The following is a 15,761-nucleotide window of genomic DNA, read 5'->3' as shown; positions in this document are numbered from 1 at the left end:
GTTTTGCATTGAGGCGGAGAGAAGATTTTGCAATTTTCTAACAAATTTCATGCAATTCAAAAAAAATATATCTGTTTTACAATTAATTTCATGTAATTCTACACATTTCGCCATAGTGTGGAGGCAAATGTTTACKGTTTTTAATATGATAACTGATGATCAATGGGCACCACCCCAGTCGATAATTCTACCATGCTTACTACAAGTTTAGAGAGCTGGCCGCTAGACTAATTTTACCAATCTAAACCATTTCCTGACATAGGCAAATTGAGTGACTGCTGATGCACAARCACATTTTGAAATTGCGCATTGTGTATTCTAACGCTCAAAAGTAAGTTGAGACCCCGACTGAGTTCCCCAAAAATGTAATAAATAAATAAATAAAAGAAACTACAAAAGGGCGCCAGTTGCCCATCCATGGTTTAGATGGTACAATGATTCTCTACACTATACTTACTTGTTTTGTCACATAAACTGAAATTAGGAAAATTATTAGATACTATTTCTACATAGTGCATATTTAATTTWGTCAACAATAACTACATTTTACAAAAAATATTCATTATCTATTTTCCCTGACAAAAACTAATGACGATAACGAGACGAGATGCCATCAGAAAATATATAAATATAACAAATTAGTTTTCATTTRAGTTGAAGAAAATGTGATCTAAAAAACGTACCCCTTCGGCTCATCTTACCCCACTCTCCCCTTAAGTGAAATTCTTACCTTGAGAGCTCTTTCCCAACAATGCAGTGATGATAATAATAATAATAATATACTGTAGATAYTAATAGAACATAAAATACAATAAAAAACACACAAGAACTATGATGTGAGTTTAAAAAAAACATCAGTGCCTGTATCTTATTCAATGTACAGGGGTACTGGAGTGGTTGTGGGTTTATACATAAAAAGTGACTGGTAGTCAGATATACATGTAAACAGAGCTGAAAAGTGACTGGTAGCAGGAATATATAACTATGGATGGTAATATATACAGCTCATTTGGAAAGTATTCAGARTCCTTGACTTTTTCCACATTTTGTTACGTTACAGACTTATTCTAAAATTGATTAAATTTCCCCCCCCCCTCAATCTACACACAAGACCCCACAATGACAAATCCAAAACAGGTTTTTAGACATTTTTGCCAATGTATAAAAAATGTTAGATCACCTTTTACATACTATAAGTATTCAGACCCTTTACTCAGTACTTTGTTGAAGCATKTTCGGCAGCGATTACAGCCTCAAGTCTTATTGGGTATGACGGTACAAGCTTGGCACACCTGTATTTGGGGAGTTTCTCTCATTCTTCTCTGCAGATCCTGTCAAGCTCTGTCAGGTTGGATTGGGAGTGCAGCTATAGCACAGCTATTTTCAGGTCTCTCCAGAGATGTTCAAGTCTGGGCTCTGGCTGTCATGTGCCTTTCACTGAGSACTGGCTTCCGTCTGCCCACTCTACCATAAAGGCCTGATTGGTGGAGTGCTGCAGAGATGGTTGTCCTTCTGGAAGTTTAGGAGTCTGTTGGTCTGAGCCTTGATGTACCGGTACCACCTACCGGACYGGAGCATGGAGAACAGTCTTTGTCAATTTTTCGGGGCTTTTTCAGACACCACCTGGCATATACTATTTGCTAAATATTATTACTGTAATAATTCTGTCATTGTTGGAAAGCTCAGATACTTCCCTCTTTAAGTGAATCATTGTAATTCATCCCCCTCGGATGGTTATGACGAGGAGAGAATTGGAGCTGTAAATTGTTTCAACTTTATCCAGCTATTTAACCATAGCCTGGATTAACCATAGAGTAGGCTACAATCTACCACAATAGCAATGTTGCCAGCTAAGATATAGGAGGGTATTGTAGTTGGACAAGGCTATCTGAATTTAAGCATATCTTTAACACAGGAAGTTAGAGGTAAATATCAATTATTCAATGAAAAAAATTACTGACTGAAACTAGACTAAAACGGTCCAGACTTTTAGTCGACTGACAATAACATTAGGGATTCTTCAGTAAAGTCTTTGTTGTTCATTGAGAAATACTGCACCAAAAATCGAAGTTAGATATAAAATTGCGTGATTAAGATCTCCTCTGCAAAAACGTCTATATTAATGACAGATTTCTTGAGTTATCTTAGATTCATTCTGACTATTTTGAGGAAGCGTATACTGGCTACGGAATCTCAAAATCGAATAACAGCACTGTTGCTGCTTTTTCCTCGTATTTGAAGTGAAAGTCTTTTGAGTATGCGGGCACGCCAGCCAAACTGAAGCATACTGACGCCTTAAGACTAACATGAAATCTAAAATAGCAGCCAAAATTAACACGTGTGTGTGTGCGTGCGTGCGTGCGTGCGTGTAACCAAAATGAGCCTCTGTCCTTTGTGCTGTGTGACAGTGACAGTGAGGAAAACCCACTGAAGGCTAGCCAATGTTCCCTGGATGGGGGCATGGGAGGGGACAGCGACTATGGGGACGAAGAAGAATGCCAGTTCAACGAAGACGGCTCGTTTATCGGTGAATACTCTGGCCACAAAAACAGAGGCACTGTAAGAGAGTCCAATGGACCCAGCCGGGTCACTGCGTGAAGAGACAAATGCTTCCTTCGGACTTCCCTCTGAAAGGTGTGTGACAGCAAAGGGAAATTAATGGCATCATCTGTGTGATGCATGACGTTGATCAGAAATGTTAAATTCCTGTCAATCACAATTGTATATGATGCATATTTATTTTGTACCTCCACATTGTGACGGATTCATTAGGAAATGTTTTCACATTCTTGTAGACAGGATTGGACATCTGCAGTTTCAATATATAGTACCAGTCAAAAGTTTGGACACCTACTCATTCAAGGGTTTTTCTTTATTTTCACTATTTACTACATTGTAGAATAATAGTTAAGACATCAAAACTATGAAATAACATATATGAAATCATGTACTGTAGTAACCAAAAAAGTGTTAAACAAATGAAATTATATTTTCTATTTTAGATTCTTCAAAGTAGCTACCCTTTGCCTTGATGACAGCTTTGCACATTCTTAGCATTCTCTCAACCAGCTTCACCTGGAATGCTTTTCCAACAGTTTTGAAGGAGTTCCCACATATATTGAGCACTTGTTGGCTGCTTTTCCTTCAGTCTGCGGTCCAACTCATCCCAAACCATCTCAATTGGGTTGAAGTAGGGTGATTGTGGAGGCCAGGTCATCTGATGCAGCACTCCATCACTCTCCTTCTTGGTCAAATAGCCCTTACACAGCCTGAAGGTGTGTTAGGTCACTGTGCTGTTGAAATACAAAATATAGTCCCACTAAGCGCAAACCAGATTGGATGGCGTATCACTGCAGAATGCTGTGGTAGCCATGCTGGTTAAGTGTGCCTTGAATTCTAAGTAAATCACTGACTGTGTCACCAACAAAGCACCATCACACCTCCTCCTCAATGCTTCACGGTGGGAACCACACATGTGGAGGTCATCCGTTCARCTACTCTGCATCTCAAAACATGGCGGTTGGAACCAAAAACCTCCAATTTGGACTCATCAGACCAAAGGACAGATATCCGCCTGTCTAATTTCCATTGCTCGTGTTTCTTGGCTCAAGCAAGTCTTTTCTTGTTATTGGTGTCCTTTAGTAGTGGTTTCTTTACAGCAATTCGACAATGAAGGCCTGATTCACACAGTCTCCTCTGAACAGTTGATGTTGATGTGTCTGTTACTTTTATTTAGGCTGCTTTCTGAGGCTGGTAACTCTAATGAACTTATCCTCTGCAGCAGAGGTAACTCAGTGTCTTCCTTTCTTGTGGTGGTCCTCATGAMATCCAGTTTCATCATAGCGCTTGATGGTTTTTGCAACTGCACTTGAAGAAACTTTCAAAGTTCTTGAAATGTTCCGTTTTGACTGACCTTTATGTCTTAAAGTAATGATGGACTGTCGTTTCTCTTTGCTAATTTGAGCTGTGCTTGCCATAATATGGACTTGGTCTTTTACCAAATAGGGCTATCTTCTGTATACCACCTGCCATGGTTCCTCCTGGCACCAGAGGGAGTCAGGTGTGTCTTATTATTTCATAATTGTCCTTTGCAGAAGCTTGAATTGTTTACCGTGTGCATTCGTTTCCTGAGTGAATTTTCGATACTTAGTGTTTATTGTTTTTTCTGGTCTCTTCTCTGCACCTGGGTCCAACGTTACCACGTCACACTACCCCTACCTTGTCACAACACAACTGATTGGCTCAAACGCATTAAGAAGGAAAGAAATTCCACAAATTAATTTTCAACAAGGCACTCCTATTAATTGAAATGCATTCCAGGTGACTACCTCATGAAGCTGGTTGAGCGAATGCCAAGAGTGTGCAAAGCTGTCAAGGCAAATGGTGGCTACTTTGAATAATCTCAAATATAACCTCTATTTTGATTTAACAATGTTTTGGTTGCTACATGATTCCATATGTGTTATTTCATAGTTTAGATGTCTTTATTATTCTACAATGTAGAAAATAGTAAAAATAAAGAAAAACCCTTGAATGAGTAGGTGTCCAAACRTTTGACTGTTACTGTAAATACACTATATAGATATTTAAAAAGAAAAGGTAGACAGCAGACGCATACTGTCATATTAACTTGTACATTTGATAAGAAGGTATCATTAATAAAATGCATGATATCTTATGTTTTTACTTTCTTAGAAAAGGTCAGAACAGATATGAGGCATGCACATTCTTTATACCACGGTATTGTTGAATACTTGTTTCTGATTGGCTTGAAGGGCATTCTAAGGGATAATCAATGAGTGGCTCTGCATTCTATGGAAAATAATGAAGGACCTGGAAGGCGTGTTCCACGACACGCAGAGTGGAACTGACCTTCCACTGAATTTGATTATTTTCCAGAAAACGCATAGAGCCCTCAGTTGATAAACCCTTTCATACCAGGGCTATAATTTAGCACATTTGCCACTAGAAATGTGTTCATTTGATAGTAGAATTTTTAAAAATTCAACTTTTGCTTTCAAAAGCAGCTCTAACAGAACATGTAAGAATTAACTATAGCCATTGAATTCTACCGAGGTAATATACCGTGGGCTATAGAGTTTAATCGTGAATGCGGATTGGTTAAAACCGTAAATGGTGTCTATTCCACCATTTACCACCGGCTAAATCTATGATGTTAAAATGCCTACWGTCATGGCCAAAAGTTTTGAGAATGACACAAATATTAATTTTCACAAAGTCTGCTGCCTCAGTTTGTATGATGGCAATTTGCATATACTCCAGAATGTTATGAAGAGTGATCAGATGAATTGCAATTAATTGCAAAGTCCCTCTTTGCCATGTAAATGAACTGAATCCCCCAAAAACATTTCCACTGCATTTCAGCCCTGCCACAAAAGGACCAGCTGACATCATGTCAGTGATTATCTCGTTAACACAGGTGTGAGTGTTGACGAGGACAAGGCTGGAGATCACTCTGTCATGCTGATTGAGTTCGAATAACAGACTGGAAGCTTCAAAAGGAGGATGGTGCTTGGAATCATTGTTCTTCCTCTGTCAACCACAGGCAAAATCATGCCTCATTAGCTCATTGTTATGGATGTATATAAATATATGTCACTAGAAAACACCTTAAACAAATGCAAGCTACTTTGCTGTAATTGTTGCTGCACTTTTTGACGTGACTGTAAGTTAGCCGTAGTTGGCTAGCTAGCAAGCAAGTGATGAGAACGTTGCCAGCCACTATGGCAATGGAACATTTAGAACTAATGACTGGGTCGCGTCCATAGATACAGAACAAAAAGACTAAACTGGGTCTTGTCTCTGGCAACCGAACCGATAGAACYACCAGCCGGCTTGGTTAGCAACCCTAGATTGAAAGGGGCTATTTCTATGTGAATTAATGAGGCGAAACACACCTAAATTCAAACTGTTGTTAGAAAATAAAACTTATTAGCAAATAATTAGAAATTGAAACATAGCCTATAGATAATTAGCAAGCAGCGCGTGTTAACTGTCCTGTTGCGTAACGATCACATTTTGGAACAGTGAGTGCATTCTGACATCACGTGCATAAAACGACTCACGCCGTCAGAGCTCACGGGTGAAAAGGTAAAAACATTATTGGCATTGTTGAAATCGATTTTCATAAATAGTTAGCAAGCTAATATTTAGGAGGACTGATGGCTTAATTAGCTAGCAAGCTTGTTTGATAGGTTACCACGGCAACTAGTACAACCGTCTACTAAACTTGCAAGCAACTTCAGTTGATGCTGAACACATTAATAGCAGCAAATGTGTGTGTCTGTGGGGGGGGGGGGTTATAGCGTGGTATAAGTGGGATAATCAACAACTCTGAGCTCTATGCATTCTATGGAAAATAATGCAACTCGGTGGAAGGTTAGTGCCACTCCGCTACGCACCTTGGCACACACCTTCCACGTTGTGTATTATTTTCTATAGACTGCATAGCCCCTCGTTGATTACCTTTACATAATTACTTGTGCCTACTGTTGTATATTTAATTTTCACAATGTTAAAAGTGTTTTTAATTGTATTTTTAAGTCATCACTGTATGTCTAATACATCACTGTGTTTGTTTATTTCATGAAAATAACTCAAAATATATTTTTTATCATTTATTTCCCTGAGCCTCCTTRCGCCATTGAAATTCTCAGTCTGATTGTTTGGGCGTTGATACAAATTAAAATATATTTACCATAAATACACAGCCCTGATTGTTGGATATAATTGTCTAGAKCCCTTCACTCAACTCTGGACCTCGAAGACAGTTCCACTGTGTTTTTTAAATTGTTCTCTTATAATCAGGGACTGACTTAGAACTGGGACACCAGGTGTGGGCAATTATCAGGTAGAACGTAAAACCAGCAGGCTCTGGACCTCGTAGGGTATGAGTTGAGTACCCCTGCTCTAGAGCCTACTCAGCTTACCCCTTCAAAGTAGGAGGATTACGCATGCAAATAAAAGATGACTGGTCATTGGTCAGAATAATAAGATCCGATTGTGATGCCATGATCTTGGTCAAAAACTCCATCCCACCGGAACAGGCTGAAATTCCAGACATTCTTTAAAAAAATCTGTTACATCATTTTCACAACCTTATAGTGTTATTTGACCTCACAGTGTGGAAATATCATCAGAATAACAGGAAATCAAGTTTTTGATGGCACTGCCCCTTTAATACTTCACAACACTGTATATATTGTAGAAAACAAAAGTTGGCTTTGTATGCAATGTGTGAATGTTACTGTTGTTTATTACATTTTATAATGTTAATACTGATGTCTAATGTGTTTTTGTAAATGATAAGATCAAACATATTAAAGGTGTTTCCATCCCTGCTTTGGAAAATTGTCTACTAGTAAATTAAATGTAAAAGACGAATTTAATAATTGAAATAATTATATGCTGGTGAAAGTCATTTTTTTTTAAATACAGATTATAATGAAATCACCCTATGCACATCTATAGTACAGTAGAAGGTGTTAGGGCATTGGTCAAATTTAGGTCAGTTTTAATTTGAAATACCTGTCAAAATCATGGCATGAACCAATTTCATTCAACAGAAGGTTGGCATTCCTAATAAATGCATAAGGTTGCTGCCGTTGTTATAGAATTCAAGATAATGCTGTTTTTCACTTTATCGCTTGTCAACATTTAAACAACTGCTAGTTGGCCATTCCAAGAACATTCTATCGTGCCTGAATGTAAGGCTTGTGTCCCAAATGGCACCCTATTCCCTATATAGTGCACTAATTTTGAACAGATCAGTGCACTAGGCCTACATGGGGAACAGGGTGCCATTTGGGACAAATTCTAACTGTGAGTGGTTCCCACTAAACAGGAGATGAGTCGATTCTTCCCATCTCTGTTAGTTTGGGATTTWGCTTCATCAAAGGTGCTATTTCCCAGAAAATGAAAATTGGGGGAGGAATTACACTGAACAAAAATATAAACGCAACATGGAAAGTGTGGGTCCCATGTTTCATGAGCCAAAATAAAAGATCCCAGAAATGTTCCATACGCACGAAAAGCTAATAAAAAAAWMTTTMMGCCACAAATTTGTTTACATCCCTGTTAGTGAGCATTTCTCATTTGCCAAGATAATCCATTGCTGACTTCTTCTGTGGCTAAACCAACTAGTCTCGTAATTTAACAATTTTATTCGTATTTACAGATGGCATACAAGTTTGTTTATTAAGGCACATGAAAGTTCACATTCCAGAAGGCATTTCTACCAAAAAACACATTTTGATTTWWWWWWWAAAGTTTACGTTCAAATGGCTCTCCTGTGAAGTAGTGACGAGTGACATACGCCTAGTTTCCTGAAACAAGACACAAATTACAAATTATTCACTGTGACAAATTATTACTTCTTAATATAATTATGTCTAAGACAAATGTCAAAGAGAATAACAACACACATTTGAAACTATTTTTTTTTTTTCAAGTTGGCTTATACTCCCATAACATCTTGGCGATCTCACCGCAGAGTAACAGGTTTAGGGGTTCATGGGGCTAATCCTTAGGGAGAAATCCAGACCATCCAGCAGACCCAATCTAGTGAGATTTGTATTGAAGCAAGACAAAAARAAAACAACAACAGCAATATACTTCCTTTTATATGCAGGCATGTGAACAAAATGTATTTGCATATTTACCAATGGGCCCCAGGGGACTGGCAATTCCCCCTTTTGGACACATGACTCACATCGTGATTCATGCGTCCCAAAAAAACAACACTGCCTGTTAAGTAAAAAATCAACCAATTAGAATAACAAATTAAATTAGAACTACATGTCTTGATAACTCCATAAGGAAATAATTGTATCCCATAAGGTAATGGTAAAATAGACTAGAGATAGGTGTCCCTCATTCAGGGGCAGCGCTCTCTCTCTGTCCTTCTCGTGGTCCGAATCACACYTAGGACTTTTGATAAATTATAAACCTAATTATCAGTGTTTACCACCCATTTAAATATCACCCAATATCTCTAGTCTTTCTAGTAAGGGTGATCAGGACTCACCAGAAAGTCAGAACATAGGTCAGTGGTCATTCAACCCCATTAAGTGAGTGTTTCTTTCCCTTTTATTTCCCTATACCTCAGACTCATTATATAAAGATATTACAACATTTAAAACATTTTGTGTARCAGGTTTGCATTGGGTTGTTCAGTACATTTCTTATCAAGATAATGTACATGTGTGCAACCAAAACTGTGTGCCCTTTAAGATGCATACTTTCTAACCCGTGAAAAACCCACTAAAACCTAAAATAAAAAGACCCCTCACAATAAATCAGTATTAACAGCACTAACAAATATTAATTAACAGGTGGGTTGTGTGTGGGTGTTAAAAACAAACAAAATTGCCAGGCATTACTTATTTTGGGAACTATGCTTAACCTCTCTGGGATATGTGGGACGGTAGTGTCCCACCTGGCCAACACCCAGTCAAAATGCAGAGCGCCAAATTCAAATAAATTACTATAAAAATTCAACTTTCATCATGTTGTGGGGGTGCTGCAGGAGGGCCTGGTGCACTTCACAAAATAGATGGCATCATAAGGACAATTATGTGGATATATTGAAGCAACATCTCAAGACATCAGTCAGGAAGTTAAAGCTTGGTCGCAAATGGGTCTTCCAAATGGACAATGACCCCAAGCATACTTCCAAATTTGTGTTAAAATGGCTTAAGGACAACAAAGTCAAGTTTGCGAGCAAGGAGGCCTACAAACCTGACTCAGTTACACCAGCTCTGTCAGGAGGAATGGGCCAAAATTCACGCAACTTATTGTGGGACGCTTGTGGAAGGTTACCTGAAACATTTAATCCAAGTTAAATAATTTCAAGGCAATGCTACCAAATACTAATTGAGTATATGTAAACTTCTGACCCACTGGGAATGTGATGAAAGAAATAAAAGATGAAATGATTCATTCTCTCTACTATTATTCTGACATTTCACATTCTTAAAATAAAGTGGTGATCCTAACTGACCTAAGCAGGTGATTTTTACTAGGATTAAATGTCAGGAATTGTGAAAAACTGAGTTTAAATGTATTTGGCTAAGGTGTATGTAAACTCCTGACTTCAACTGTATATATGTTTTTCCATTGTTACTTTATTAAATCTTTAGTAACCCATTATACTCTTCATATGTTTATCTCTAGTAACAGCATATTCGGAAATAGTGCTCCTTTCATATCTCCATACAGAATCCCTGTATAACGTTATAAATCAACTTAGGTATTTATATCCACACCACCAGCAACAATCACAGCGCAGCAGCCCGAGAGGTACACATATCATGTTCGAGGAAATCTTAGTGTCTGGGGGCATTAATGAACTTCATTGTTACAGCTCTTACCCATCTCAGCTGTTACAGCCCATACTGTTACCCTATCAAACTTTTCAATGGCTTCTCCTGTCAGTGCTCACTACCTGTAGATCAATGGGCGGTTGTGGACAGAACCCCTAGATAAAGTTATAGATTTAAAAAAACTCAGCTCACAGAACTGGTTGGTGTATTCATTACACATACTCAATAATCTCCCATATTGCCTCTCTCACACCGGATTTAGTCCCATGATAGCTCTAATTCAAGCAATACTTAATAGTTACATTTCAATCATCTTATAATCTCATGGCTCTGTATAATACTGTATATGTACTTGAATTTGTTCTGTGAAAAGTGAAAAGACCCCTGGTGGCATGTCTGGTGGGGTAAGTGTGAGTGTCAGTGCTGTGTGTAAGTTGACTATGCAAACAATTTGGAATTTCCAACACATTAATGTTTCTTATAAAAACAAGAAGTGACACAGTCAGTCTTTCTTCAACTCTTAGCCAAGAGAGACTGGCATGCATAGTATTAATATTAGCCCTTTGATTACAYTGAAGAGCAAGACGTGCGGCTCTTTTCTGTTCTGGGCCAGCTGCAGCTCAACTAAGTCTTTCTTTGCCGCACTTGACTGGACAATAATCAAGATAAGATAAAACTAGACCTTGCAGGACTTGCTTTGTGGAGTGTGGTATCAAAAAAGCAAAGCATCTCTTTATTACAGATGGAACTCTCACCATCTTTACAACCATTCAATCTATATGTTTTGACCAAAACTGTTTACAGTCTAAGGTAACATCATCAACTTGTTCAACAGCCACAGCATTCATTACCAGATTCAGCTGAAGTCTAGAATTTAGGGAATGATTTCTACCAAATACAATGCACTTAGTTTTAGAGATGTTCAGGACCAGTTTACTACTGGCCACCCATTCCAAAACAAACTGAAACTCCTTTTTAAGGGTTTCAGTGACTTCATTAGCTGTGGTTGCTGATGCGTATATGGTTGAATCATCAGCATACATGGACACACATGCTTTGTTTAATTCCAGTGGCAGGTCGTTGGTAAAAATAGAAAAGAGTAGAAGGCCTAGAGAGCTGCCCTGCGGTACACCACACTTGACATTAGAGAAGCTTCCATTAAAGAAACCCCTCTTTTCTATTAGATAGATAGCTCTGAATCCATGTGATGGCAGAGGTTCAAAAGCCATAACACATACGTTTTCTCAACAACACGTTACGGTCAATAATATCAAAGGCTGCACTGAAATCTTCTTATTATATATTTCTTTCAACCAATCATCAGTAATTTATGTCAGTGCAGTAGTACCTGTTGAGTGCCCTTCCCTTTAAGCATGCTGAAAGTCTGTTGTTAATTTGTTCATAGAGAAATTGAAATGTAGTTGGTCAAACACCATTTTTTCCAACAGTTTGCTAAGGGCTGGCAGCAAGCTGATACTGTAAGTCTGCTGTTAGAACCAGTAAAGGCAGCTTTACTACTCTTGGGTAGAGGAATGACTTTGCCTTCCCTCCAGGCCTGAGGACAAAGACTTTCCTCTAGGCTCAGTGAGCCATCATTGCCAAATGTGCGTCCTTTAAAGAAAAAATAATGGTTAAAAGCCTGGTCAAAAGACTCGCCGGCTTTAAAATAGGCATGAACAATCAGTTCCCAAAGGAAATCGCAGAACGACAATAGACTAAAATGGAGACGTGTAGCTCTCGTAGTCGACAAGCTAGACATTGATAACCAACTGTTTCCGAGACACCAAGACCACTCCATTGCTATTCTAAATAAAATGTAACATCCAACACTATTAATGGTAGGGATTGTAATAAACATGTTTTGTCACAGTGGGTACAACATACAGTACCTCTTCTCCACCGGCTGTGTTTTGGATCAGCCTCTGAAATAAGTTAAATTGCTCTGGGGTGGGTATGAAGAAAGGATCCAATTCGTAAAAGCCGTATTCCTGGTCTTACTGCTGGTGAGTTACCGTCGCTCTGATATCCATAAGTTATTTCCGACTGTATGTGAATAACACAAAACATGTTATGGGCCAATAATGTATGAAATAACACACAAAAACAAAATACTGCAAAGTTGCTTAGGAGCGAGAAGCAGAGCTCCCATATTATTTTACTGTTGAAATAGAAAGCCGGTTGCACTTTCAGGTTAATCCACCAGAAAAGACAACAAATATTATGGTTAAACAAAAATATAATCAATAATACCCCTTCAAAACACCAGTCTCAACGTCAACAGTGACTCCGGGATGCTGGCCTTCTAGGCAGAGTGTCTGTGTTCTTTTGCCCATCTTAATCTTTCATTGGCCAGTCTGAGATACGGCTTTTCCTTTGCAACTCTGCCTAGAAGGCCAGCATCCCGGAGTCGCCTCTTCACTGTTGACGTTGAGACTGGTGTTTTGAAGGGGTACTATTTAATGAAGCTGCCAGTTGAGGACTTGTGAGGTGTCTGTTTCTCAAACTAGACACTCTAATGTACTTGTCCTCTTGCTCAGTTGTGCACCAGGACCTCCCACTCCTCTTTCTATTCTGGTCTTTCTATTCTCCCTTCACAGAACAACCAGTTTGCGCTGTTCTGTGATGGGAGTAGTACACAGCGTTGTACGAGATCTTCAGTTTCTTGGCAATTTCTCGCATGGAATAGCCTTCATTTCTCAGAACAAAAATAGACTGACAAGTTTCAGAAGAAAGTCATTTTTTTCTGGCCATTTTGAGCCTGTAATCGAACCCACACATGCTGATGCTCCAGATACTCAACTAGTCTAAAGAAGGACAGTTTTATTGCTTCTTTAATCAGAACAACAGTTTTCAGCTGTGCTAACATAATTGCAAAAGGGTTTTCTAATGATAAATTAGCATTTTAAAATGATAAACTTGGATTAGCTAACACAACGTGCCATTGGAACACAGGAGTGATGGTTGCTGATAATGGGCCTCTGTACACCTATGTAGATATTCCATTTAAAAAATCTGCCGTTTCATTTACAACATTAACAATGTCTACACTATATTTATGATCAATTTGATATTATTTTAATGGACAAAAAAATGTGCTTTTCTTTCAAAAACAAGGATATTTCTAAGTGACCCCACACTTTTGAATGGTAGTGTACCTGTGCCTGTCACCTGGGCCGGTGGTGGGTTTTCCAGTCTTGTGGGCGCGCTCCACCTCAATCTTCCTGTTGTGCATCTTCAGTTTCTCAGAGATAATATACCTCACTTTGTCCTCAGACTCCATCCAGGTCTCATGTGGAGATTCTGCAATTCCATCCACAACCATGTTCTTCCTCCTGGATTGTCCCTCGACATAATCTGATTTCTCCGTCATTGTTTCCATGGATTCACATACAGAACTGATGTCCTCTCTCAATGACCTATAGATTGCTGTAATCCTGCCGTTCTCCTGTTTAAACTCATTGAGCTAACCTTGGGAGAACTGCAAACTCTTTCTTCAGGACCTGGACATCTCTGGTCTGGTCATCCATTATTTTATTAGTTGACTCCACAAGTATTTGGATACAACACTTGAACCTATTTTCTTGTAGTTGTAACTGCTAGTAGGAGCCAAAGTGTGGAGTCTTCTCTTCTCCGGTGCTGAACTAGACACATTCTGTTGAATGTACTGTAACACTTAGAAATAAACTTAAAAATGAAATGCTGTTCACCCTTACATCCCATTTTATTACCACAGTTTAAGTACGATTGTGGAAGAGGTCAAATCTGGATTTTATTTGCATTTCTATCCTTAATCAATATTTCCGTATTACTGTATGCCTAATGTATGTATGCCTAATTCACTGTATGTATTTCAGAGATAACGGCTAAATATTTGSAGGATATGTTTGTTATTCTACTGAATTCAGCCACATTTATATGAGTTGTTTCTCTTTTTACACAACTCTATGAATGGTGTTATTCGTATTGTTGCGAATTTAGCATATTTCACTTTTGAGGCAAGCACGTTATCCATCCCCTGCTTCCAATAGGCTATAGTGTGCTTACAGTATGTCTGGCAGGGTATACTATGGCAATGACTTTGGATAGCTATAAAAGCGAGTATACCAATGATCTACCATAATTGTAACTTAAAGTTTGACCAAATTATGTCACTTGATCAAACAAAGCTCAAAAGGAAGAGGCCAGCACTTATGTCCCTAATCTACTTGACAATTATCCCACAAGGGGTCGAGTGATACAAATAGAGACACACTGTGTCTTATAGAGACACAATGTGACAGAGGTCTAGGCAAGTGACAAGCGACAAATTGAGAAATTGAAGGCAAACATAACATACAGTAAATATTAGCATGAAATATTGCTTTAATTTCATATTCCCAATTGAAAACCTTTCAGATGAAAGCTCTCTATTAGCCACTGAAACTTTTGACATGCTTCTTTAATGAAAATTGCATCCAAGAATGTTGTGATTGAATCCTGACACTGCATCCAAGTAAATTGCTACTGTGATCATGGTTTTGATTTCAAGAGGACAGCCGTTTCTGATTAAATACGCAATGTCCAATTCTGTGTCTTTATGTATCCAAAGTCAACACTCCTAAACAACATATTGGTGAGTTTTAACTGGTTAAAAAAATATAAGTATTTCTGAAAACTGACAGCAAACCTTCAAAATCTTTCACAAATCCTTACTCTTCCTTTAATGGACTTTCTCTGAGTCTTCACGATACCCTGCCGCCCATTATCTTGTGGTTTGCATACAGTATTCTGCCATTTGTATACCCATAGCCCCGCAAGCTTAAATAGGCACTCTAGCAGTAATCAAACAAGACTAGGGGCAGTGCAGTTGAAAAGCACTTGGGTGCCTCATGGCAAGATAAAGGTCATTTTAAGAGATAATCCTGCATTGTAGGGGATTACCCCTTCATCCGTTTTAAAATTGCTTTCTCGGTGGAACGCTAAAACCACTGAACAACAATAAAAGATTATTCTACTCAAAGCCTCGCAAAGGAAGGCCTTGAGTGTCACATGAGCAGCTTTCTACCCCCCCCCCCCCAAGCTCAATGTGCAGTTTATCTAGAACGGAATAAGATCAAGCCCTAACTGTGCGATGTAGTAGGGAGTTGTAGTTTCCAACAGGCCAATATTCTGCATAGTTTAGCGCAGAAAACTCGGTAATTAACTACAATGACCATAATCCATTGCTCACCTACTTTTCTGGTCAGTGTAGGCAGAGATCTGTAATATACATAAGTATTCAACCCAGCAATTACAGCTGTGAGTATTTCTGGGTAAGTCTCTAAGAGCTTTGCACACCTGCATTGTACAATATTTGTACAGAATAATCTCTGAAGTTGGTTGTTGATCATTGCTTGACAGTCATTTTCAAGTCTTGCCATAGATTTTCAAGCTGATTTA

The 15,761-nt window shown here is 38.6% G+C and overlaps 1 protein-coding gene across 4 annotated transcripts in view; it reads left to right on the top strand.

The window, feature by feature from the left end:
• chl1a (cell adhesion molecule L1-like a) overlaps nucleotides 1–7,437 on the top strand; it is a 123,095-nt gene extending 115,658 nt beyond the window's left edge. For 3 of the 4 annotated variants that reach the window (XM_023991134.2, XM_070444510.1, XM_023991135.2), the window contains one exon: nucleotides 2,409–7,437. In XM_023991134.2, the coding sequence (XP_023846902.1) occupies nucleotides 2,409–2,598 (190 nt within the window). In that variant the 3' untranslated portion in view covers nucleotides 2,599–7,437. The remainder of the gene's footprint in view (nucleotides 1–2,408) is intronic. The other variant, XM_023991136.2, reaches the window with a different exon arrangement.
• The last annotated feature ends 8,324 nt before the right edge of the window (nucleotides 7,438–15,761 follow it).

The sequence above is a fragment of the Salvelinus sp. IW2-2015 genome, linkage group LG7 (assembly GCF_002910315.2).
Source record: "Salvelinus sp. IW2-2015 linkage group LG7, ASM291031v2, whole genome shotgun sequence".
Classification (NCBI taxonomy): Eukaryota; Metazoa; Chordata; class Actinopteri; order Salmoniformes; family Salmonidae; genus Salvelinus; species Salvelinus sp. IW2-2015.
The sequence above is the reverse complement of the archived record's forward strand: the minus strand, read 5'-3'. Positions and strand labels throughout refer to the sequence as shown.